Raw genomic sequence first — 23,824 nt, 5'->3', positions numbered from 1 at the left:
CGGACTGAACCACTGCTCTGCGCATGCCTATCCACTAACTTCTGCGCATGCGTACTCCCTATTTACCTCACTGTCCTTCTGCGCATGCGTTCTCTATACTCGCATTCTGCCAAGCCTTCTGCGCACTCTCCCCCCCCACTAGCCCTCCGCGCATGCGTACCTCCGTCTAGCATTCTGCGCATGCGAACTAAATAACCGCTCTGCGCGTGCGTACCCTAGACACGCTCTCTGCGCATGCGTACTCCACTAGCCCTTCGCACATGCGGACCCTACCGGCGCTCTGCGCGTGCGCACCTCTCACACGTCCCCACCTCTCCCTCCCTGCCCGCGCTCTCTGCGCATGCGGACCCAGCAGCGTTCCGGCCGCGCCCCGCAGACCTTTCCGCAGAGCGACAGGGCCGGCAGGTAGCGGTGGGGCTGCGGGCGTCTGGGTGGGGCTGCCCTCTCGGCTCACCCTGCGGCGGGGCGGTGTCGTTGCGGCGGCCGTATCGCCGTTATCGGGCTGGCTGAGGGAGCTCCGCTGTGGGGCGGGAAGCGGGGATTTCTGGTGTGTGGGAATGAGGTTTTTTATCTGTAGGAACGGCGTGGAAAGCGTGGGGAGAGAAAGGTTATTCGCGAAGGACGGTGGGTTGAGAACGGGATTCCTAAGGACAGCCGGTGTGAGGAAGGTTGAGACACCGCTGTCAGACATTGGGTTTGGATTTTGGAACTTCTTAACTGAGGAGAAAGAAAAAAAAAGGCGGTGTTGTATGAGGAAAAATAAACTGTGCCCCGCAGCTGTGGAAAGTGTTCCGTTATGAATTAAAACCGTGCTGTGGTAAAAGTCCGTGTTCAGTTTGTCATCAGTTCAGTGAGTCAACGATTTTAACTTATCCTCTCGTTTTTGACAGGTCAGAGGCCATTTTGCACTGTGATTTTTGCTAAGTGCTGATCTTAATACCTCAGCGTCACATAAGGAAACTGCAGTTTTGTTTTAGATCAAAGCCTATTAGACGTGTAGTGCAGGTTAGAACGGAAAAGCGTTCCTCAGTGTGGGATACAAACTGTGTGAGAGTTTCGTTTTAGGAAGGAGCCAACTGTCCAAACGGAGCTTAATTGCTTAATACAGGTATTGTTGAACTTGTATTTTGCAAATCTGTTTGTATTTTGATTACTTGCGTTTTTGGAATTCAGAAGCTGCTGGAGAAACAGATTTCTGGTTACGTTCAAGGTCCAAGTAATGCTTGTTACATTTTTGCTAGAAGTCTGAATAAAGAACAGAGCACTGACAGCAAGAACTGAATCATAGAATCACAGAACGGCCAGGGCTGGAAGGGACCTCAAGGATCACGGAGCTCCAACCCCCTGCCGCACGCAGGGCCACCAACCTCCACTTTTCACACCAGCCCAGGCTGCCCAGGGCCCCATCCAACCTGGCCTCCAACACCTCCAGGGATGGACGGGGCATCACAGCCTCTCTGGCAGCTGTTCCACCACCTCACTGCTCTCACAGCACAGAACTTCCCTGACATCCAACCTCCAGCTGCCCTTTTTCAACTTAACACCATTTTTCCTTGTCCTGTTGGGATTTTAACAGCAGGATGACAGTACAGGGAAATAAAGTAACTATAATTATGAAAGGAATGTGATGATGTTAAGGATTTTACATGTTTTGCCTGCATTATTATTATTTTCAGTCAGTCTTTTGAAATGATAACAAAGGTGGATTTCTGGTGTTTCAGCTGTTGCAGAGAAGAATATCAACAAATGAATCAGGAAAGATTAAATGGCAGAGTTACCATCAGAATAAAACACAAACGTCATTTCTAATTGCTTTTCTTTTGTGAAGCAAGTGTTTCTTTTTGCAGTCTTATTCTAGAAGGGAAAAATTAATTTTCTGCCAGAGAAGAATATTCATACTTTTTCTTTTTTTTTTTTTTCCCCCTAATCTGGGCTTTCTGGTGCAAAGTTCCTAATCTGAAAGCTGTAGTTTTACATCTGTCCCTTTGAGTTTTGTTGTCCATTTAAGTTGCACAGAAAATGTGGTTGTTGCTAGTGTTAGGAATAGTCCTACACGGCCACTGGACACTGTAACAAGTTCTTTTTATGTATTTTCCAAATCCTAAGAACAAATTCATACGGAAATCAATTGTCTTTTCTTTGGGATCCTTCAGTGATGATGTGGCTTCACTTGGAGCCTCTTTCAGAGTGCTGTAATGAAAGCAGTGCTCAGTGTCTCACAGCAGTGATGAGATGCTTCCGTGAGCTCTTTTTGAGACAGAATGGCAGAACAGCCTAAGCACGTGCTTGACTTTCATACTGATCCCAGGGTTTAGTGATTTCAAAGAGTGAATTTGTTTCCATAACTTCTTTGTATTTGTGTTTGTTTCTGACAAGGCAGCAGTGACACCAGGATGACTTTCAGGGCTCCCAAGGCTTTGTGGTTCCTTGTTGGTGGAGCACATAGAGGGTGCTTGCTCATAGATGTCTGTAAATGGTTTGGACCTGGTTTGGATTCTGTGCTGTTTTAAGGTTTTTAGAGCTTCCGTTATGTTTCAGATCCAATGGCTGTCCCACCATCCTACAGTGACCTGGGAAAGGCTGCCAGGGATATATTCAATAAGGGCTATGGTAAGTAACATGGCTGAGGTTTGATGTCTCTGTATTTTGTCTTAGGCATCTTGAGGACCACAACAAAGTCATTATTATGTCAGAGTTCTGTCAGATACCCTGTGGTGGGAATTCAACAGAGGGACAGGGAGAGGAAAATTCCTGCCTTGGAACCAGAGGTTGGAAAGTAAACTTTGTTGCTCAGAGGCAATGGTAGCAGTATTGATTGGTCCCCAGATAGCAGAGATACCAAATGATGGGTGACCATTAAACCTGGCCAAAAAACTAAGAACAGGGGTATCCTATGGCGTTTACTGGTAAATTCTGTCTGCTACACCCCAAAATTATGAGCCCAACCACTCTGAATTGTCACAACTCCTTCAGTCATTCATCAGAAATACCAGCATTGGTTGGAATTTGGAAATAGGCTGGTTTTGGCCAGTGTTCCCCATCTGTTGGACTTTGGCTATGCAGCAAATACGTCTCACTTGTATATTGCAGTGAAATACATGTTGTGTGCTCTTGTTTTCAGGATTTGGAATGGTCAAGTTGGAATTGAAGACCAAGTCTTCAAGTGGGGTGGTAAGTACTGGGGGCTTTTCACATCACCAGCAAGGGCAAATTCCTGATTTGGTGGCAGTAACTTGCTACATGTGTTGATTCTGTCTTTTGCTTCTCATTTTAGGATAGCTATCCCTGGTTTGTTTCTGCAGCGATACGTGGAATTGATGCAGTTGTACTTTGGTGCACACGAATTACTGCAGAATCACAGAATTTTAAGGATTGGGAGGGAGTTCAGGAGGGAGTTCATCATTTAATCTGAGCCCCTGCTCAAGCAGCTTCCCTACAGAAGGGATGCAGATGGAAGCATCCAGGCAGGTTTTCAATATCTGCAGCAGCCTGCTGTTGTGAGCGGCAGCCCTCCTCAAGGCAGGGGTGTGGAAGTGGATGATCTTCAAGGTCCCTTCCAGCCCCAGTCGTTCTGTAGTTCTATGGTTTCACAGTAAAGCTGGCAAAATAAGAATTTGTGACTTTGGTCCTTACCCACAGGCACTGGTATTTCATACCAGATAAACCAATTCCTCTACTGAGTCTCAGTTCTGAGTGCTCTTATTGCTGCTCTCCAGTTGCCAGGCTTGTGCTGCTTTTCAACTTCTTTTAACCACATTTGCTTTGGCCTCCCTCCTTCTCTTGCATTCTTATCACATAAATGGTGCAAGTCATTTTCATTCCTTTTGTATTATTTCATGATGTCTCACTTAAGCTTTTGATGGATTGCTCGCATCATGAGGCTGAGGATCTACAACGGCTGTTAGTTGCTGACACCTCTGTATATATACAGTTTTCCTGCCACAAAGTTATGATTCTCAGATAAATTAGTAACAGTTCCTTACGCTCTGCATGTGGCAGAACATGCCAACTGTATTAAGTTTTAAAATGGGTTTTTCCTTCTCCATGCAAATTTCATGTTGGATCCTTTTTCAGCTGGTAAGAACAGTGGCTGTTTCGGCATGTTGGCTTTTGCTTCTTTTGTTGTTGACGTTTTTGTGGTGGTAGTTGTTCATCTGCCTGCCTGTTTTTGAGTCGTGCTGTCTGTGTCATGAAGTTTGCCACGAGTCCATGGTGCTCCATGTTCTGAATGATGCACGTGTGTGAAGTCGTTTGTGAGCCCTGTCCAGCAATCTGAGATAAGAACACTGTAAAAACACGAAGAGGGAAATCTGCATAGGTGTGGTATTGGCACATTTGTTGCTGCTAGAGGTTTCATGCTCATTAGTGTTTCTAGCAAGCAAAATGGGGGGGGGGTTCACTGCAAAATAGGGTTTTGAGGATTGAGGTGAGGTACAAAGCGTGGAAGCTAATTCATACTTGGGTATTTCCATGATCTCTGACTGCTTTCATACATAAATGTTCTGTTGGTTTTTCTTCCATGTGGGTGTTGACAGCACCACTGTTGTTTTCTGTTGATTAGAATTGTTTCACAGACCACAACTGCTGGGCTGTGCTGAGTGCATCGTGTTCTCGAGGAAAGCAGCCACTGTGAACTAAAAGTCAATGAGAAGCTGAGCTGGATTGCTGAGTCAGAGCAGAATGTGATTCAGAGCCAGAATGAGTTTGGTTTTCAGCTCCAGATAATCCAAGTAACGCTTCCATGCAATGGCCTGATAAGAAGGCTGGTGTAGAAAGTTGAGGACTGGTGGCAGTAGATGTTAACTGTGTGCATTCTGCTTTCAGATCAGTTGTGGCAGCTGGTTGTCCTTTAGATGTTAAGGAAAAAAAAAAAGACTTTTACAACCTTCCATTTGCTTAATCAGAGAATCACATAAAATCTTAATCAGTCATCCACACTAAGATCAGAAGGAGGTCAGTTCTGAAGTCTGGTGCAGATTCTTCACATTGAGTTTGTGGAAGTGGTATTAGAATGCTTTGCAGTGAATGTACCTTCAGGGATGGTCTGCATCCTGACTCACATTCTGTATTTTCACAAGGTAGCCAGAGAGGCAGTGAAATTGCTGTGCTGTTGTAGCAGTGCATTAACTTGAGGAAATGCCACCTTTTTTCCATGGTGAGCCAGGAATGTTACCTGGCTGCATTGCCCTGGCAATTCAGAACCATTGGAAGATTTTAAGTGCGCCCTGAGAAATGGTAAATTTTGAAAGTAATTTGGTGGCACCTAGAAATCCTGTCCTGTAACGAGCCAGAAAGTCAGGGTTCTAAAACTAAGATGTGTTGATGGTGGACACTTTAAATATTTAAACTTTAAAACAGAGGTGACTTGGAAATGCAATGGCAGATTGATTAGGGAAAATATTTGAGATGAGGACAACAGAAATCAGCTGCGTTCTCAGATGCTTTTTTAAATTAAGGTGGTATCCCTTGGACTTACTGCAAAAATTGCTTTATACCCTGTACATCAAACACTGAGCAGGCTACCTTAAAGTTAATGTATTTATTGGGGTTTCACGGCCCTTAGTGAAAGCTCTGATATGTGAGGAGCTGCTCAAACAGCAAAGGACAGCGTGCTTAAAAACAGCATGGGGAATTTTAGGAAGAAAAATCATAGGATACGAGCAGCTTTGTGTTTCAGATGGATGTCTTGTATGTGGCTGAGGGACAGAGAACCTGTGTGAAGCACAGAACAAGTCCAAGGATGATGGAATAGCAGCTGCTGAGGTGGAATGTTGGTGAATAACTTAGGAAAAAATGTAACAGAGGTTCAAGGAGGGGGACAGGGGAATGAAGTGCCAAGCCTTTGTGTGTTAGGGCCTAAGAAAGTCCCAGGGCTGCATCAGCACGTCTGAGTAAAGGCCATATCCAGAATGGAGGTGCTAAAAGGAGTTTTGCATTTTGAGATGCAAAAATAATTGTTTTACTGGGGGAGAGGGAGGAGAGCTCTGTTGAAAGGTCTGAAGCCAAGCGAGTGTTTGAGTGCAAGCATTTGACAAGTGGATAAACTGAAAGTATCTGGAGGGATGAAACTCATGTTGTCCTCTTGGCAGGAATTTACTGCAACCGGTTCTTCCAATACAGACACAGGCAAGGCTTTGGGTAATCTAGAAACCAAGTATAAGATCAAAGACTATGGACTTACATTCATTCAGAAGTGGAACACAGACAACACATTGGGAACAGAAGTTTCCGTGGAGGATCAGGTAAGAAGTCAATCCTCTAAAAATGTTTCTGCAGTTGTTACAGAAGTACTGAGTTGAACAGAAGGAACACAAAACTCCCTGAAGTACTAAAAAGAAAAAAGTGATGCTGTGTTTGCAGTGTCCAGACTGAGAGGCAGCATCATGAATTTGGAGGGGTGGGAGGTTGAGCATCCTCACAGCAAAGTGCTGCGCTGTGATCCAGAAGTACTGAATGGCTGCTGATGCAGGCTGGCCACAGCAGCTGGTTGGATGAGTATCACTGTTAATTAAGCAGCTTTTGTTTGAAGATCAGGTGCAGCTACGTAGTGCTGTCACTGCTGCATTCATAAAAGAAAACCAAAGAGGAGTCTCTCCGTTTTAATGTTTGAATGCAGAAAGCTGGAAGTTTGTCTGCCTTCAGACTGGAAGTGTTTTGTGAGGTTGAAGAGAAAGATCAGTGTTTGCAGCCTGGCGTTGCTTAAGCAAAGGGTTTCTATATAACACTCTTAAAATAAGTAACTGCTTTTCAAAGTCAGTAGCTTTATGCTTTTTACAGCAGAAGGCAGCAGTGCCAGAGGTAATGAAAGCTTGTGGTGCCCTCTGCTGTGTGTGCATCACCTTCTGTACTTTAACCAGTGCTTTAACGTGGAAAATGCTGCTCAAAATGAGGCAGGGCAGCTCTTAACCTTGCAGCATGTACAGATTTCATTGTAAAAATGTGTGGGAGATTTTCCCTTCATGTTGTGTCATCTCCTAAGACCTGAAGTAGTGCCATAGTACTAGAAACCACATTTTGACAGAGCTGTGAGCAGACTTCTCTGTTTTTCTTAACAGTTGGCTGAAGGATTGAAGGTTGCTCTTGACACTACATTTGTACCAAACACAGGGTAAATATTTTCTGTTACTTTAACCTGGGAAGCCCTCGACTTGTCTTTACCTTTTGACTAGAAATCCTTGTACTGTTCACTGTGTAAATGCTCAAAATGCACTGTCACTGAATGGCCATATTCAAATACTGCAACAGGGAATTCCTGCCCTGCACTGTCGAGTATTTGGAAGGCAGTGGGCTCTGAACAATGTGCTAAAATGGATTTTTTTGGCTTTTTGGCCACTGGAAATTTTCACTGTGGAGTAGACATGATGTTTCTCTGTCCTCTTGTGCAGTTTCACATTCACTGCTGCATTTGCACTGTGATGGTGTTTGTGGTCCATCTGCTGACCACTGGCTGCCTTAGGAAACACTGAGCAAAGTACTGTTTTTCCCTAAAGCCTGTGGGCTTATGGCTGTGCACAGCTGAATGGCATATTGATTACAATAAGCACTGCAGCAGCATATTTTTGTCTTCTCTTATTATTGATTTCTTTTGGTTAACAGTAGAGCAGAGGGGAGGAGTACATGCAGGGTACACATGTCTACAGATGAAGCTTGAGACTTCATAAATAATTACTGCTATTGTCTGTCATTGGAGTCAGCATAACGAAAGAATTGTTGTAGAAGGTATTAATTGAATATAAGGAAATAGAAAAGGAGTTTAAGAATGAGCCCCTAGGTCAGGTTTGACAGCATCCTGCTGCGCCTTCAGGAAGAGATATAAATAAGGTTGGGGTGAGGATGAGGGAGGTGATGGATTATTTTTTGTTAACTATGGAGCGATAGCAGGGTGAGCAGAAAGACACTGAGAGGAAGCAATGCTTCTCCAGAAGGCTGGCTGACAAATGGAAGATGAGGACAACTGGTTTTCAGTAGAGCAGAGTGGGATCCTGCAGTGAGGAAGGAAGGAAAGCAGGCACTGCATGTGAAAGAGGGAATTGACCAGTGAAGGAAGGAACGTGGGAGGGATATGAATAGCCAAAGCCAACAAAAGACAGTAAGGCCAGTGTGAGATGTCACAGCTGACACTGTGCTACACTGCACTTGTTTGTGAAGAACAAGATCTGAAAACTGATGGTTTCTGAAAAAAAAAAAAAATAATAAAAACTCCCTTATTTATTTCCTGTGAAATTCTTGATGATTTCAAGGATTTTGAGATGGTGGCAGAAGCACCACCAAAAAACATATCAGTGATACCTGTTTGAATAGGCATTAGCATTGTTTAATTAACTAGCCTTGAGGATATGCATATGGGACTAAAACTCCTGTGGTACACCAGCAGGAATAAAATGGCCTGTTTCTCTTCAGGAAGAAGAGTGGAAAATTGAAGACTTCCTACAAAAGAGAATACGTAAACCTAGGCTGCAATATAGACATTGATCTCTCTGGACCAACCATTTATGGCTGGGCAGTGCTGGGTTATGAAGGCTGGCTTGCTGGCTATCAGATGGCTTTTGATACAGCCAAATCTAAGCTTTCACAAAACAACTTTGCCTTGGGATATAAGGCAGGAGACTTTCAGCTACACACTAACGTGTAAGTACTGATCTACACTTAGAAAAGCATTCTTGGAGAAACCAAGCTGATGAGTAGTAAGAATTAACTGAGCTAGGTTTAAAGAAATGGGGGGGAGGATAAGGGAGGATGCTGATTTGTTGCAAAGTAATTCACGTTCTGTGATTCCATTTTCAGCCCAATTAAAGCAGATGCAGCTTTTCAACTTTCCACTGTCCTTTGCCAACAGTGATTCGGGGTAATTTTATTTGTGTCTACACAGGATAGTGGGAAAAAGGCACTTTGTGCTGTTAATTTGGAATGAAATCTGTAAACTGCAATGTCTGTATTGACGATAAGAGTCTTCAGTTAAGCTAGAAAGCCTTTCCCCTTCTGGGAAGAAAACTCGTGTCTCAGAAATAGGAGGAGGTGCCTGCTGCATCATGCTTGATGCTTCCAGCAGTCATCTTAATGTAGTTCTGGCCTTGGCACTCAGATGCTCTGGGAGCCTTTGAATGCAGTGATAACAACTGCCGTGGTTGTTTTTGCATTGGTTTTGGTCTCCTCATTCCCACAGCTGCCTCTGTCCCTTTATGCATCATCACAGGCTTTTCTTAAGACACACCAGGTTATTTTTATCAGAATTTCAAACCTTGTGTCTTGACTGTCAGAAATCTTGGTCTGGTACACATTCAGTACTCATGCTTTGAATAACATCAGCTCCAGCTAGGAAGGAGAATGACTCTGGAATGCTCAGTTCATTTAGAGAGAACGATCACAAGTCTTGGGAAAGAAAGGGTTAATCTCAAGAGCTCCTTTTTTCTCAGGAAGGCAGCTCTTCACATGCTTTCATCTCTTACAAACAGGAATGATGGCACAGAGTTTGGTGGGTCTATTTATCAGAAGGTTAATAATAAGGTTGAGACATCAGTCAATCTTGCATGGACTGCTGGCAGTAACAACACGCGGTTCGGAATTGCTGCTAAGTACCAGCTGGATGAGAAGACCTCCATTGTGGTAAGGATTTTTATAAGGGAAAAAGTATTTCCAGGTTCTCTTCAATGCTCATGGTGTGAAATTCTTGCTTCAGCTACTTCCTGAGAAATTACTGTGATAACAAACCGTTGCTTCTGTTGTGGTTCAGATCTCAACTGGGACCACAAGTGTTGGCATTAACAAGTGTTGGCATTAACACCTGCAAAGTTCTGCAGGAACAGCAGGGCCCAAAGAGAAACAGAAGGGGGAGCTGAGAGCTGGGAAGAGAATTCAGAGAGAAAACAGGCCCACCAGCAAATAAAAGTAACTGAATACATGGTAACACTGAGCCCTCTGTTAATTAATTCCAGGATAATTTGGCTAGAATTAAACATATGAACAGCTCAAAGTCAGTTTAGAAAAAGTTTCCATATTCGTGTATTTGCTACTTACTCATTTGTGTGTTAAAAACAAGGTTGGCACTCGATACAGAACCTTTACACATGTCACAATTTAAAGATCAGAGCCATTATTCAAGCCTGTTACAGTTTGAACTCAAGGAATGTAGTGAAATTGAGCAGACTAGAAGCTTGGAAAGAAGACTGAAATGTGCCACTGCCAGAGGTCAGCCTGCAAGTAGCTGGACCCACTGCCATGTCAGCTACTTGCCTGGGGTACCAGGATGCTGATCTGAATATCTGTGTATTGGTGTGATTTCTTTTATTTTCTGCAGGCTAAAGTAAATAATGCCAGCCTGATTGGAGTTGGTTACACTCTTGCTCTTCGACCTGGTACGTAAGTTCGACTGGTAGCATTATTTTAATGTTATCTCTGAAATAGAAAAGATAGATGACCAAAAAAAAACCCAAATGAGCAAACAAACAACATTACCTAGAAGTCTTACACAGCTCCATAGCAGTGAAGGCTGTGCATGTACATAAGCTCCTACAGCAGTTGAGACACAGCAGTGAGCCTCAGGTACCTGAAGGGGGGCGGACGGAGGGACGGATGCTATAAGGGAAGATCAGGATCTCATGACTTGCTTTTGTAGGTGTAAAGCTGACCCTGTCAGGCTTGATTGATGGCAAGAATTTCAGTGCTGGAGGTCACAAAGTTGGGCTAGGATTTGAGCTGGAAGCTTAATGCATTTTTAAGTAAAACAACAGATGGTGCTCTGGAAGATGAAGGTAAAGTGTACCCAGTGTTCTGGCCTTAACATTATAGTCAAGTCTCAAGAAGTGTGAACTTTCTACTTCTTCCAAAGTATGCTTTTACCCCAACACTGAAGTCCAGAAAGTACAAGCACCTCTACCAGAAGATACTTGAAAGCATGCTTGGAAGCTCTGATGTTTGTGCCACATTTCACTTGTTTATCATATTCTAAATGGGTTCTTAAAAGGAGAAGAATATTCCACCTCTTCCCCTTATTGTACTGTATTGCATGTCCTGTATTTCACTCCCTTTTATAAAAGGTGATCCGTGCTGTTGTGCAAAATTTTGTTTTATGTCAGAATGAAATAAATCAGTCACAGTTGGAAGAAAAAAACCCAACAGATTCCATCTTCATTGCTTACTCCATTCAGGCATTTATGTACATCGATCAGATTCACCACTGAGCCTTTCTCTGTTCCAGGCTAAGAAGAGCCTTTTCTCACAGGAGAGGTGCTGCAGTGCTTTAGGATTTTAACTGGAAAAAGTATCCAACAATTTGCTTTTCCTTGCTCTTTACCTCACATTTCAGAGGCCTATACAGTAAAATCAGCTCTTTCATTAAAATGCTTTGAGTACATTAAAAAGAACAAACAAAAAGTTCACACTTTAGATAATTTCGTTCCCATACAGGAAACAAGTATTAAGTAATTATAACTGTTACATTTAAGAAAAAAAGTGCAAATCAGCAAAGCCTAAGAAAACGTGTTCACAGTTGAGGTGTATTAGGAAGGTGACATATACCAGTGACAGTGCAAGCTGACTGCCTGCATTGTCCATTTGTCATCAGAAAGCTTGAAAGGCAGAACAACCTCACGTGGTGCCTAAGGGAAGAAACATCAAATCATACAGTAAGGATTATCTGCTGTCTTAAGGCACTGTTAAGAACTTTTTCCAAGCAGTCAGGATAAGCATTTCCTACTGCATCTTTCAGAAATGAAGTATCTGAGATGTGGATACTGGAAGCTGTGCCACGTATCTCACATAAGCAGTAGGCAGCAGTAAAAAGAGGCACTTCCCTTCCTAGAGACAGCAGATGATCACAGCTGGCTTCCTCAGCTCGCACGTCTTTAGAGGCAGTTGAGGTGATTTTACATATGGGTTTGTTCTGGATTGCTTCTTTCTTCTGCCTGCAGCTGAAGCCAGCTCCAGTCGAGAGCCTGAAGTATAAAGAGTTAGAAATACAAAGTTCAGTGCTGGCTTGTATTTGAGATTGATTTAAAAACTTTACTGCAAACAGCTTGGTCAGTATGGTTTCATGATGAACGATGCGATTTATTTAAATGGAAAGACACAGCTTTAAACTCTTCCCTTCTATATTTTACTTGCATATCAGCATTCTACTGCAGTAAATAAGCATCCCTGCACACCAGTGTGTAGCTTCCACAGATCCATCCAATGGGAAAAGTGCACTTGTGCAACATTTCTGCACCACAGACAAGCACCTCCCCCACTTGCCCCTGCCCTTCCAAGAAAGGGAAGCCTGAGTATCCCTGCTGCTTTACAATTTGGCATAACATGGCTGAGAACCCAAAGATGTGGCCTCCGCTCTCAGCAAGCAGGGAATGTGCCAGCAGTTCAAATGGGAGAGCAAGTGGTTTTGTTTCACACAGCTCCAGGTTTCTATTCACCATTTCACTTATTGAGTGGGCAAAAATACACAAACAGAAGCGTTAAGCAATCAGCTTCCCTGGTCCACACTTGCACAGGAATATCAGGCATCTTACCATAAAGCTCTGCTCCTGATCCTTCATTGTGTCATGCATCACGTTTTCGAGTTGGCTGCACAGTTTCTGCGATTCCAGCAGTAGCTCCTCACTGAAAGATGAGTGTTTGACAATTATTTTCCATGCAAGTTTCTCTAGGAAATACTTTGTGAAGGTACACTGCACAACACTGAGGAACGTTAACCTTTAGCAATCAGCTTGTTAACCTGTTTTGCACCAGGGGAAGTCAGTGGCAGACTTACTGGCATGGGACAAAAGGAAGCGTGTTCAAATTGGAATTGGGTTCTTAGATGGAGCCACTGCCACTACAGAAAACGTTTTAGAGCAGCCTGTAAACTCAAACACAAGCAATGTACAAATACACAAGCTGAGGTCTCATTTTAATTAGTGACCCAGTTGCTTTAAACAAGCCAGAACTACAAGTGTTTGGTAGAGCACTCTCTCTTTCCTGACACAGCCCTCCTACCATTCGTTTCCTTCCACAATAACACAATTCCTGCTGGCAGGGCACTTCAAGTAAGCCCAACAAGCCCAGATAAAACAAACCCTATTCATTGCAGTGGGGGGCACGCAGCTAAATTCATTTCCAGTTGTTCATAAGGAATATTCACAAACCCCAGAAGAAACAACCAACCAACCAAACTAAAACAGCTACTGGGTAGGTAGGACTACTGACACTGCAACTGAGCACTAAGCATGAAACGTAAGAAAGCTTCTGTATCAGTTTGCAGAGCTGACACAAGCAGTAACAGAAGCCCAGCCTTCAGCTCACCTTTTCCTGACAGATTCTGGTAAAGCATAGGTCCCAGAAGGGACCTGCAGCAGCAGCTGACCAGGGCTGTTAAGACGTGACATGTTCATGCTCTCTGGACTGCCACTAACAGGACCACGTACTTTGCTCTAAAGAAAAGACAGCAGATTGAAATTGCAATTCTTTCCATTTATTTCCAATAGCCAGCAACACAAGACAGCCTAGAAACCATCTTTAATCCTAACTCAAGGTAATGAAGACAAACAACCATAGGATAAACTCAACTTATTCTTATCTCAGTTATTGGGTGTGCTGCAATCTTAACAACAGTTTTTATTTTACTTACACAAGCAATTTTCAGTAAGTTCCACAGTTCTTTCTGTCGTTTCTCCTGAAGCCTTACAACTGTTTCTTCATCTTCACTCATCAGATTCATCACTTTCTCCACTCTGGGGAACAATTCCAGTGCCTTCTGCTTGCAAACGACAGTTTTGCTTTACAGAAACAAAGTAATAAATTAGATCACACATTGTCAATTGCAGTAGAGGAAGTTTTCGAAGTTTCTTAAGCCCTACAGCACAGGCAAACCTGTTTCTTACACTGCTAGGACAGAAGCTCTCGCTGAAAGAGGAGACATTTTCTCAACAGTCAATAGAAGCAAACAACAAAGCTCACCTGAGTTGAGCATAAATGACTCGGACCTTTTTTTCAAAGGTCTGGATTGCCTGTAAGAGCAGCCTTACTATTTCCTGGCTGTCACCACTTGTCCTCTGATCTGGAATAAGAGACTGAATATTACACAGAGAAGTGGGCTGTTATCACAGTGAGAAGCTTCTTAGTGGTTTGTTTCCACCTTTTCTTCAATCCTGAAACATCCCAAGTATAGAGGACATGCATGTTTGGGTGGGATGAAGAGCACTGCTTTTTAGCCACCAAGAGATGAGAACTGGAAAGCAGAGTTGTAGGCTGGGTTTACTGCCTTAGGGCTGTAGAGCTGCTCAAACAACCAGCTGCATCTTTCATGCTTCCTACACACAAAATGAAGCAGCAGCACACGCTTGCAGTAACTCTGAGAAGAGCTCTGAAGTTCCAAGAACAGCTCAGATGTCAAGAAAGCAAGGCTGGCCTGGTTTAAAATTGAGTCCCTGACTCCCCTCTCCAAAATAGGCAAATCCAGAGGACTCCATGTACAGCTAACATAAATGAAGGCCTAAAATGCAGAGAAAGTTTTCTCAATGCAGATGATTCCATCTTCAAAGTTACAACCCACAGAAAGCAAGCTCAACTTGACATAAAATATCTTTTACCTCTTGGCTTCTCTCTCAGTCTCCGGTACAACTCTCTGGCTTGTTCTTCTCTAGAAGAAAAAGGCACAGAACACAAAGGATTTCTCTAGGGCCTAAATTATGAACGAGTAATTGAAGAACTCCAATCTCTTATAATATTATGTTACTATAATAACATATAACATAATAACATATAACATAACAGTTAATATAATATTAATGTTATAATATAACATTCTGCTATTTCAGATCAACAGGTGAGGAGTCAAACTTTTTCTTGTTAGGTTTTAATTTTTTAAGTCCCCTATAATTTAAACTGAAGAGAGCAACTTCATTGTCCTGCAGTGAAACAAGGGGTTCAGTGTTGCTAGCAACACTCTTACATCTGACACTTACAAATCCTCCAGTGTTCCTCCTTGCTTACGACCCAGTGGGCTTCTCTGAAGGTCCACAATGTCTGTTTGCAGGGCCATCATTCTCTTTACTAACTGATCCACATCATCCTCCTGAAAGCAGAGCAGAACATAAGCAACGAGGCAGACACATACTGAGAGACACCACTGCTCACCAACTCTTCCTTTCTCATTCCTATTTCTAAACATGTCAACAAAGCAGCAAACAGCCTTGGGCAAAGAAAAGTGAGAACACAAGTTCATAATACGTGTGGCTCTAGATTCCAGGGTGCAATGCTTCCTCCTCATTTATTCACTACTCCGGATTTCTTCTCTCATCCTACCTATCATCTCTTCCCCCCTTTCACTTGGCATACAACTACATCCAATACTGGCACCCCAAGTTCTGCTTTTCACCAGAACTTGTTCATATGCAGAAGCTGTCTCTTGTCAGACAGGCCTTCTACCACTCCACATTCTTCAGCTAGAGGAGGACCAAGTGTTGGGACAGAGTAAGGCTCATCCAGCCAGTTACTTTTCACTCCTCATGTGGAAGAGCCCTTAGCTGTACTTACAGAGACTACACTGTCTTGTGCTCAATCATCTCATCATTTGTTTTACTGTTCAGTTTAACCTATCATCCCAAATCCTCCTTTCAGCTTTCTTGACAAAAATCTACCTCCCTGCAAAAACTGGTGAAAGGAAAAAACAAAAAAGATGCAATGCAAAGCAAGGCAGTGTGATGTGTGGAGTCAGCACAGTAAGTTTCTATTGAAAGGAAAACAAAAGGGGAATAAAAAACCTCTTTCTTTCTTAGATAAGTGATGAAGATTTAGAAACATACCCGACCGCAAAGCTCCACAGCTTGCTCCATCTCTTTCCAGGCAAAGAGCAGCTTCTCAGAAGCTACAGAAATGAAAAAAGAACAATTGCTTTTCTCAAATTCACACAGGGAAAGGTAAGATACGGTGTGTGATGTAAAAAAGCCCTGTAAGCAAGGTGCTGTACTCACTAATTCCAAATTCAATCTGCTCTTTATACTTCTCAAGATCAATCTGAATGCTTGTTTTGAAGAAGTCCAGTTTTGCTTTCAGCTGCTGGGAAAGGGAGGCCATAGAATTCTTCATCTTTGAGAGAGTACTGTTGTAACGCAACAGATTCATCCTGCGTGGACAAGAACGTCCTGTTATCCTCCCAAGGTAGAAATGCAGGCTTCCACTTAGAACAAAAGCAGATACAACAGAGCATAGCAGCGAGCACAAAAGCAGCTGTGCTAAAGAACACAATTCTCAGTGTTCCACTAGTTGTTAATAGCTCCACTCATGGGCTTCCCCATTCTAACAGGATGCTTTTCCTGCCCTTTAACTTCCACCAGGGAGCAAAGGCAGAAATATGTGTCCCAGTCAGACTGGCACCGTACATGGCTGCTCGCTGTCCCTGCTGCAGCCGGTTACAATCCTCTTTCAGCATCCTGATCGTGTGCCAGATCTGACCCCAAACTTTCCTCAGCTGGAAAAAGTGCAGATTCTTCTTTGGATCCTGAACTGGAAACAGAAAAATGGGTGGAGGGAAATCAGTCTGAAGCTTAGAAGTAGTATTCTCACGTGACAAAACAGACTGAAACATCACTGCTTCGAAAGGCATGCAGCCAAACCTCTTGTAAACTTTATAGCTGGCTACCCTCCACGCAGCCTCCCCAGTGTTATTAAACCCTTCCTTCCCTCAGTTGTTTTTAAAAGCTGAATAAATGCTGTGCCAGGCTGTTTTATCACTGCTCCAGCACCAATATACAAAACCCCTCTCTGCTCTTTGCACACGATACAGACTGCAGAACACAGGCAGCCCTCTCAACGTGAACCACCTCTCACATTCATGCTAGAGAAAGTCCTTACGGATGTAGTCAACACTTTCCGGATGAGGTCGCAAGGCAACCTGAGCCTCATAGGCAACTTTCTGATTATCAAAGAGGAAGAGGAGGTCTGTGTCTGCAGCTGCAGCATCGTTCACCTGCAGAAGACAGAAGACTCAATGGAGTTCTCTCAAGAAAAGCAAGCCTCAATAACACCAAAAAAAATGAAGGGAACACAGTGCCTATCCTGCAAGGGAGCAGGTCTAAGTGGTTACTATGCCTAAGGCCTGCCAGAACAGCAGGGAGGGCTGTACTCCCAGTGCAAGAGCTGCACTTGCAAATTCACTGAACAGCCAAGGAAGGAGAATATGCAGACTCACCTTGCTGTCAGCTGTGTGCTTCTGAGTAAACAATGCAAGACCAGCCTCCTGCAGCAGCTCCTGATCCTGCTCTGGGATCCCAGTGTCTGACTGGATCCTGGCCTTCACTGTTTGCAGGGTCTCTTCCTCTGTCACAGGGTAGGTGTGCACAGTTCCCGTGACCATATTCAAAACATGCAGTAACTAAAAGGAGATCAGTGTGACATGAGAAGGGCTGAAAATGCATAAGTTACATTTGAGCAGAAACCTCTGGACTGAGACGACGACGACCAATAAACTGTTTCAAAGCACTTGCAAAGTTCAAGAAGTCACTTTGCAGCTGCATCATAACATTATACGCTCAAGACCTCACCCTTCATCAGCTGGAAGAGAAGTCACGTGTCAATTAAAGAGCTTTTTCAGTAGAATCCTTTGCCAGAATACAGGACCAAGAACATACAGAAGCTATTTGCTACTCCCATCAAGATCAGCTTCTCCAAAAAGCACGAGGAAAGCACACTCCTAAGTAGGGTTCTGTGCTGCTCCTCCTCCTAGGCTCATGACTCAAGGCTCTTCTCTCATGGATTAGATTCAACTGCTCTTTGGAAAAGTTTTCAAAGTAATCCAGGTGTATTGCTCACCTTTAAGTTCAAGATGTCATCCAAAGCTTTGAAACACCCATTGGGCCCATAGACAGGATCCGTACCTCTCTGCCGTGGGTGCCACATTAACATGAGTTGCAGCCATTTCTCCAGTTTCCCAGCCAAAACGCTGAAGGACCAAAGCAAGAATGGGATCAGAAATGGAAATGCATCTGCAGTCCTCACCTGGCCAAGTCCCTGCAGGACTGACAACCAATTTTCTTTTCCCTAGTGTAAAGGCACTTTTTAGAAGGCAGAAATGGGGACTCACCTACACGTCTGATAAGGAACACAAGCACTGTTTGTGTCAAGCACTCAACTTATTTACAGAAAGGCATATAAACTAAAGGTGGTCCATTCACAGAGTAAGAAGCTCATTTCAGTATGGCACAGCAGATCACAATAGATTTCCAGTCCTCACCTGTTCAGATTGTTTGGGCAGGGCAAACTGCTGGAAAATTTGACTTCTCCAGATAAGTCTTCTGAAACAACAATATCCAGCTCACTCTTCTGTCGCACTTTCGTATGCCTGATGAATTCCAAGCAAGCACAACAGTGAAGTTATCATTTGCCTTTCCCAGCAAACTTTTACAGTTAAAACAAAGACACTGCTTGAGTCTTTGCTACTTGCCCTGCAGAAGTCAGCCTTGATTCCAAAGAGAAATCTAAGGAATGCTCAACTAGCTCAAGTAAAAGCAGTCAATCTCTATAAGGGTATGGAATACAGGGATATTACCCTAAAGAATCAAGGGACCACAGCTCTACTTCCCACAGACAGGACAGTGGCACTGCATGCATTCTTTTTATCACCTGGGCCAAGGTCACTCACCATTGCACTGGCTGCCAGTTGGGTAGGAATGGTCTGAAGCCTGTAATGCATTCAAAAGCCAGCGTGCCAAAGCTCCAGTAATCCACTGTAACCGTGTACTTCTGCTGTTCCAGCAGCTCTGGAGCCTGAGACAGTTTACACATGCAAAAGTCAAAGCCATCCATCTCCCAGCTCTCTCTGCTCCTTAAGAGCTCAGGAACATTTGCATCATATTAATGGCTGTGCTGAAACACTTTGAGATCTCACAGAACACTCCTGCTTCTTATAAATGCAATACACTGTGTTATCATAGACACTGTGATAATCCAGTGGGGGTGGGAGGCAGCAGAAGGAAACAAGGCAGCAGAAGGAAGCTTCTCTTTGTCAGCTGCAGCACTCCAAATGCACCCCATACCAAGACAATTCCTTCACCCCAGACCAAACCTGAATTACACTGTTAATTCTGCCCCACAAAGAGAGTTGCCCATCAGGCTGAATTTCTTCCTTACCAAGTACTGTAGTGTCCCAACAAAGGATGTGCATAGGCTTCCCTGATCCAACTCCTTAGCATATCCAAGGTCAATGATTTTGTGTATTAACTGAAACATAAAAGAGAAAAAAAGAACATGAACATACAGCAGAAAAAGCCAGTTCAGCACTTCAAAGATATGCAGGAAGGGTGCTGAATGACAAACAGATCTGAGAGAGCCGTTACCAGAGGTTGACTGCTTCTGCATGTTCACATCTGTAACTGCAGCAGGCACACACACATTCTCCACTTACATTTACCTGTCTTTGTAGGCAGAGACACCACGTTACTGCTTACCCTTTGCTCTCCTTGCTGCAGCACAATGTTCTCTGGTTTCAAGTCTCTGTGGATGATCCTGTTCTCATGAAGGTACCTGAGAGCAGAGGCTGAGACACAAAGAGCCACTTGCTAAGAATGTCAAAGTACCCAGTATGAGCTTGCTAAGGTTTCACTTCTATGTGGTACAAAAGCATGATGTTTGAGTTGAATCTTGCACAAAGGACAAGAGAACTGACTGAAAAATAAAATCCCAAGTGCAAGAGGAAGAAGTTAGCATCCAACACTTCTGGGCACAAACTTGTTCTCTTGGCAGTGATATTTTTAAAAGTTGCCATAGATTTCTTTCTCTTCAAATCATTTCTGTACCCATTCCCAAGTACTAAAGGTTAAAAAAAAAATTGTAACAGCTGGTAGAAGTAAAAAGCATCTCTTCACTGGATAAATGCCTCTACTCAGCTCTTCTTTGCCCATTTCTTCAACAGTTTTAAATCCAGATCCAAAAGCCACACATCTTGTTAGCTTCTGTCCATAAAGTGGTGCCCTCCCCATTTCACCTTTCACCCCTTTCACCCCATTTCAGACTCACAAGAATTTTCCAAATTGTCACACAGAGCCACTGCCACCCCAAAACTAGGAAATTCCATCTAAACAAGATAAAAATCTGATCTTAAGAACACACCACAGTCAGAATAAATGCCCTTTATTTTCCACACTTGCTCAAGGTTATACTTTACAATGCCTCTTTTTTTATTTTTTTTCCTGGATAAAATTTAAAAGTGTGTTGCAAGGAAAAACAAGAAAAACAAAAACTTGATAGCAGTTCCAGGGTGTTTTTTCCAGGCAGAAAGCGTCAAGAAAAAACAAATGAAGAAAATCTCAAAGGCTCACTCTGTTACAAAGTGGGTCAGCAAAGCAAGAACGCTGGTTGAAGTCACTGCTGCAGTGATTCAACACTTCTGCAGCTCAGGCTTGTGAAGTATTGCCATCACTTACCAATATCAGACAGTAAGATGAGAATAGCTTCTTCCCGCAAACCACAGCAATTCTCCAGCTGATTCAGGTACTGCAAGAAAGCATCACAAATGACAGCTTCTCCACGCCATATGCTATAGCTTCCCCACCCTATGTCCCACTGGAGGATCTCAGTCCCACAGATTGTTAAAACACAGGATGTTTAAGCATGAACAACTGAACTTTTTACAGACAAAACCGTGGAACTGGGACCCCTCATAGCTATAATTAGAGCTTTAAGCCTAAATTATCCATGGGATAAGAAAGACTGGGTGGAAGAAGCCTGCGTTACTGCAACTTTGCTGTGTCCTTCATAAGCATTTCCCCTGGAGCCTGGCAATGTCAGCTCCACTGTCAGCTGTAAGTTACAGGTCTCACCTATGGGCAGGTTATAGCAAAGTTTAAGAAAAACAGTAAGATAAGAACCAGCATTAGTAATTGTATTTTTTTCCTGTAACAGACAGGGATTGCGCCTTGAGCTACAATGGTCTTGGACACACTCCAGATCCTACTGCACATCCCTCACACAGGCTCTCATCTTCTACATGCAAAATGGCTGTATCCTTTTCTCTCAGTAAAGAGCTTTTTATCTCAACCCACAAGTCCTTTGCAACCTTTCAGTATCTAAAGGGAGCCTACAAACAGGAGGGGAGTCAACTGTTGGAAAGGGGAGATGACAGCAGGATGAGGGGAAATGGTTTGAAGCTGAGGGAGGGGAGATTTAGGGTGGATGTCAGGGGGAAGTTCTGTGCTGTGAGAGCAGTGAGGTGCTGGAACAGCTGCCAGAGAGGCTTTGATGCCCCGTCCATCCCTGGAGGTGTTGGAGGCCAGGTTGGATGGGGCCCTGGGCAGCCTGGGCTGGTGTGAAATGTGGAGGTTGGTGGCCCTGCGTGTGGCAGGGGGTTGGAGATTTGTGATCTTTGAGGTCCCTTCCAACCCTGGCCATTCTGTGAAGTCCTAGTTTTCATTTATTTATTTCAATTCTCTCCCCCAGCTCACTGGGAAGGAAACAACAGTGAGGGAATGGCTGCCACCAGCCAGGTTCAACCACAGGACACACTGGTGACCCCACCTTGCGGAGGTCTCCGCCCTGGCAATACTCCATGGCCAGCAATGGCAAATCATTTGGTGCAAGCTTCTGCATTCCCTCAGGAACATCACGGGCAGCCACCACGTTTGGATGATTCAGCCTGAGAAACAGAAATGAGGCAAGTACACACCATCATCAGAACCTGGGAAAACACCTTCTCGAATAGGTGCACGGTCTCACAAGTTCGTGGTTGTCATGTTAAGTCCTACAGGGCCATTAATGCTTTTAGAAACTGAAACAGCCAGTTCTAAAGGCCTGCAATTCATCCTTCCCTCCCTCACAGGCCTACAGACTCATCCCAGCTCTATGCGCAGCCAGTGCTTTCCATGAACACATCCACAACAGGTGTGCACAGAACTACTAGAACTACACTTAAAAGCTCAATGCTGACAGCCTGCTCTCACCTCCCAGCAGGACCCCAGCTGCAATCAGTCCAAAGCACCACCCAGCACATGCTTGAACACAGCATAACCATTTTAACACCAAAGACAACAGCAGAACAGCTGAACAAGAAAGCTGTGAGGAATAACAAAGCAAGATCTTCCTCAGCATGTTCAGAGTACTGTGTTCAGTTTGGGGCCCCTCACTACAAATAAGACATGAAGAGAAGGGCAACGAAACTGGTGAGGGATCTGCAGCACAAGTCTTATGAGGAGCGGCTGAGGGAGCTGGGGTTGTTCAGTCTGGAGAAGAGGAGGCTCAGGGGAGACCTCACTGCACTCTACAGCTTCCTGAAGGGAGGCTGTGATGTGGAGGGCTTTGGCCTCCTCCCAGGCAACAACCAGGACCCGAGGAAACGGCCGCAAGTTGTAGCAGAGGAGGTTTAGGTTGGACATAAGGAAGAACTTTTTCTCTCAGGCACTGCAATGGCTGCCCAGGGAGGTGGTGGAGTCGCCGTCCCTGGCAGCGTTCAAGAGGCGTCTGGATGAGGAGCTGCGAGATCTGGTTTAGTGCCTGTGGTGGCAGTGGTGATGGGAGGGCTGTTGCACAGGATGATCTTGTAGGTCCTTTCCAACCTTATGATGCTATATGGCTCCATACAATCCTATGGTTCTATACGATTCTCCCACCCTTCCCTTATCGCAACCATCACAACACATCTCGCAGGGCCAGGCCCGGCGAATTGGCGGCATTCAGCCTCGCTCAGCCCGGCCGTAGCGCCAGGCCCCGCTCCCGCCCGCTCACCTCTTCATGATCTGTATCTCCAGCGCCCAGCGGTCGCGGTTGCGCGGGCTCAGCTCCTGCCGGCACTGTTTGATGGCCACCTGCTCGCCGGTCTCCTGCGGACACAGCGCGGCTGAGCGCGGGTCGGGTCGGGCCCGGAGGAGCGGGCCGGCCGCCGCTTACCTTGTTGTGCCAACGGATGACGTTGCCGAAGCCGCCGGTACCCAGGCGCTCCTTCATCTCCCAAGGACCGCAGGTCTGCGCCTGCAGAGCCGGCGGCCGGCTCATGGCTGGGCCGCGGCGCTTCGACTCCGCGGGACCTCGGCCGACTCCGCGGGCACTTCCGGTTCCGGAGGCACGTGGTACGAGGCCGCCCTTAAAGGGGCCGCAACCGCCTTCCTGCGTCCGTCACACCGGGGTTACAAACGCGATAAAGGAAGCGGAACGGTTCTACGATGAAGAAATTCTGAGACTTGGGACCGTTCTGGCTGCAGTAGGGATGCGTTCCATGGCTGGTATTTATTGTAAAAATGATATGGTTCTTACCAGGCAACATAAAGCCCGAAGCCAAGTTCCTTCAGCCTATTGTGTTTCCTGCAATTTGCATCTGGTGTGGAAATGAAAGCAGGGGCTCCACGCAGCACCTGAACAGCTGCCTTACAGCTGAGGCGTATCCAGACATCGTGTAGGGATGCACTCTAAGTCAGCAGTCTCGAAGAAGCCCTATCCTGATACAGAATAGAAAAGGTATTATTACTGCTGGCTTTCCTAAAAAAGCTTTTCCTATAGCACAGTAAGACGTGCACATAGCACCCACAGCACTCTTAGCTACAGTTGTCCTTAAGCAGCAAAAAAATAGGAAATAACTTCTGAAATCTTCCCTGAAAGCTATTACTACATTAGAATCTTTAATCTAGAATCACAGAATGGCCAGGGTTGGAAGGGACCTCAAGGATCACGAAGCTCCAACACACAGGGCCACCAACCTCCACATTTCACACCAGCCCAGGCTGCCCAGGGCCCCATCCAACCTGGCCTCCAACACCTCCAGGGATGGACGGGGCATCACAGCCTCTCTGGGCAGCTGTTCCAGCACCTCACCACTCTCACAGCACACAACTTCCCCTGACATCCAACCTCCAGCTGCCCTCCCTCAGCTTCAAACCAT

The 23,824-nt window shown here is 44.7% G+C and overlaps 2 protein-coding genes across 3 annotated transcripts; one reads left to right on the top strand and one right to left on the bottom strand.

Moving 5' to 3' along the window:
- The first annotated feature begins 289 nt into the window (after nt 1-289).
- Nucleotides 290-11,107, top strand: VDAC3 (voltage dependent anion channel 3). 2 transcript variants are annotated; one of them, XM_052665019.1, is made up of 9 exons: nt 290-405; nt 2,539-2,610; nt 3,122-3,171; nt 6,090-6,242; nt 7,056-7,108; nt 8,401-8,628; nt 9,453-9,603; nt 10,295-10,352; nt 10,613-11,107. In XM_052665019.1, exons 2-9 carry the CDS (start codon nt 2,544-2,546, stop codon nt 10,702-10,704), a joined length of 852 nt encoding a protein of 283 aa, XP_052520979.1. In that variant the 5' UTR covers nt 290-405; nt 2,539-2,543; the 3' UTR covers nt 10,705-11,107. The 2 variants fall into 2 exon arrangements, with proteins under 2 accessions (XP_052520979.1, XP_052520980.1); XM_052665020.1 differs by having other exon boundaries at nt 291-401.
- IKBKB (inhibitor of nuclear factor kappa B kinase subunit beta) lies at nt 11,094-23,001 on the bottom strand. The gene is made up of 21 exons (XM_052665003.1): nt 22,840-23,001; nt 22,678-22,772; nt 21,475-21,592; nt 20,385-20,454; nt 19,410-19,498; nt 19,093-19,182; nt 18,605-18,729; nt 18,197-18,304; nt 17,776-17,905; nt 17,156-17,338; nt 16,819-16,933; nt 16,347-16,470; nt 15,939-16,090; nt 15,771-15,832; nt 14,931-15,040; nt 14,556-14,605; nt 13,924-14,023; nt 13,595-13,742; nt 13,270-13,397; nt 12,498-12,588; nt 11,094-11,930 (listed from the first exon to the last, which is right to left on the bottom strand). The coding sequence occupies exons 1-21, from the start codon at nt 22,942-22,944 to the stop codon at nt 11,862-11,864; spliced, it is 2,262 nt and encodes a 753-aa protein (XP_052520963.1). The 5' UTR covers nt 22,945-23,001; the 3' UTR covers nt 11,094-11,861.
- Between the last annotated feature and the right edge of the window lie 823 nt (nt 23,002-23,824).

This window comes from Tympanuchus pallidicinctus, unplaced genomic scaffold (assembly GCF_026119805.1).
Source record: "Tympanuchus pallidicinctus isolate F22 unplaced genomic scaffold, pur_lepc_1.0 scaffold60, whole genome shotgun sequence".
NCBI classification, from domain to species: Eukaryota; Metazoa; Chordata; class Aves; order Galliformes; family Phasianidae; genus Tympanuchus; species Tympanuchus pallidicinctus.
Note: the sequence above shows the minus strand (reverse complement) of the source record. Positions and strands in the feature narration are given on the sequence as shown.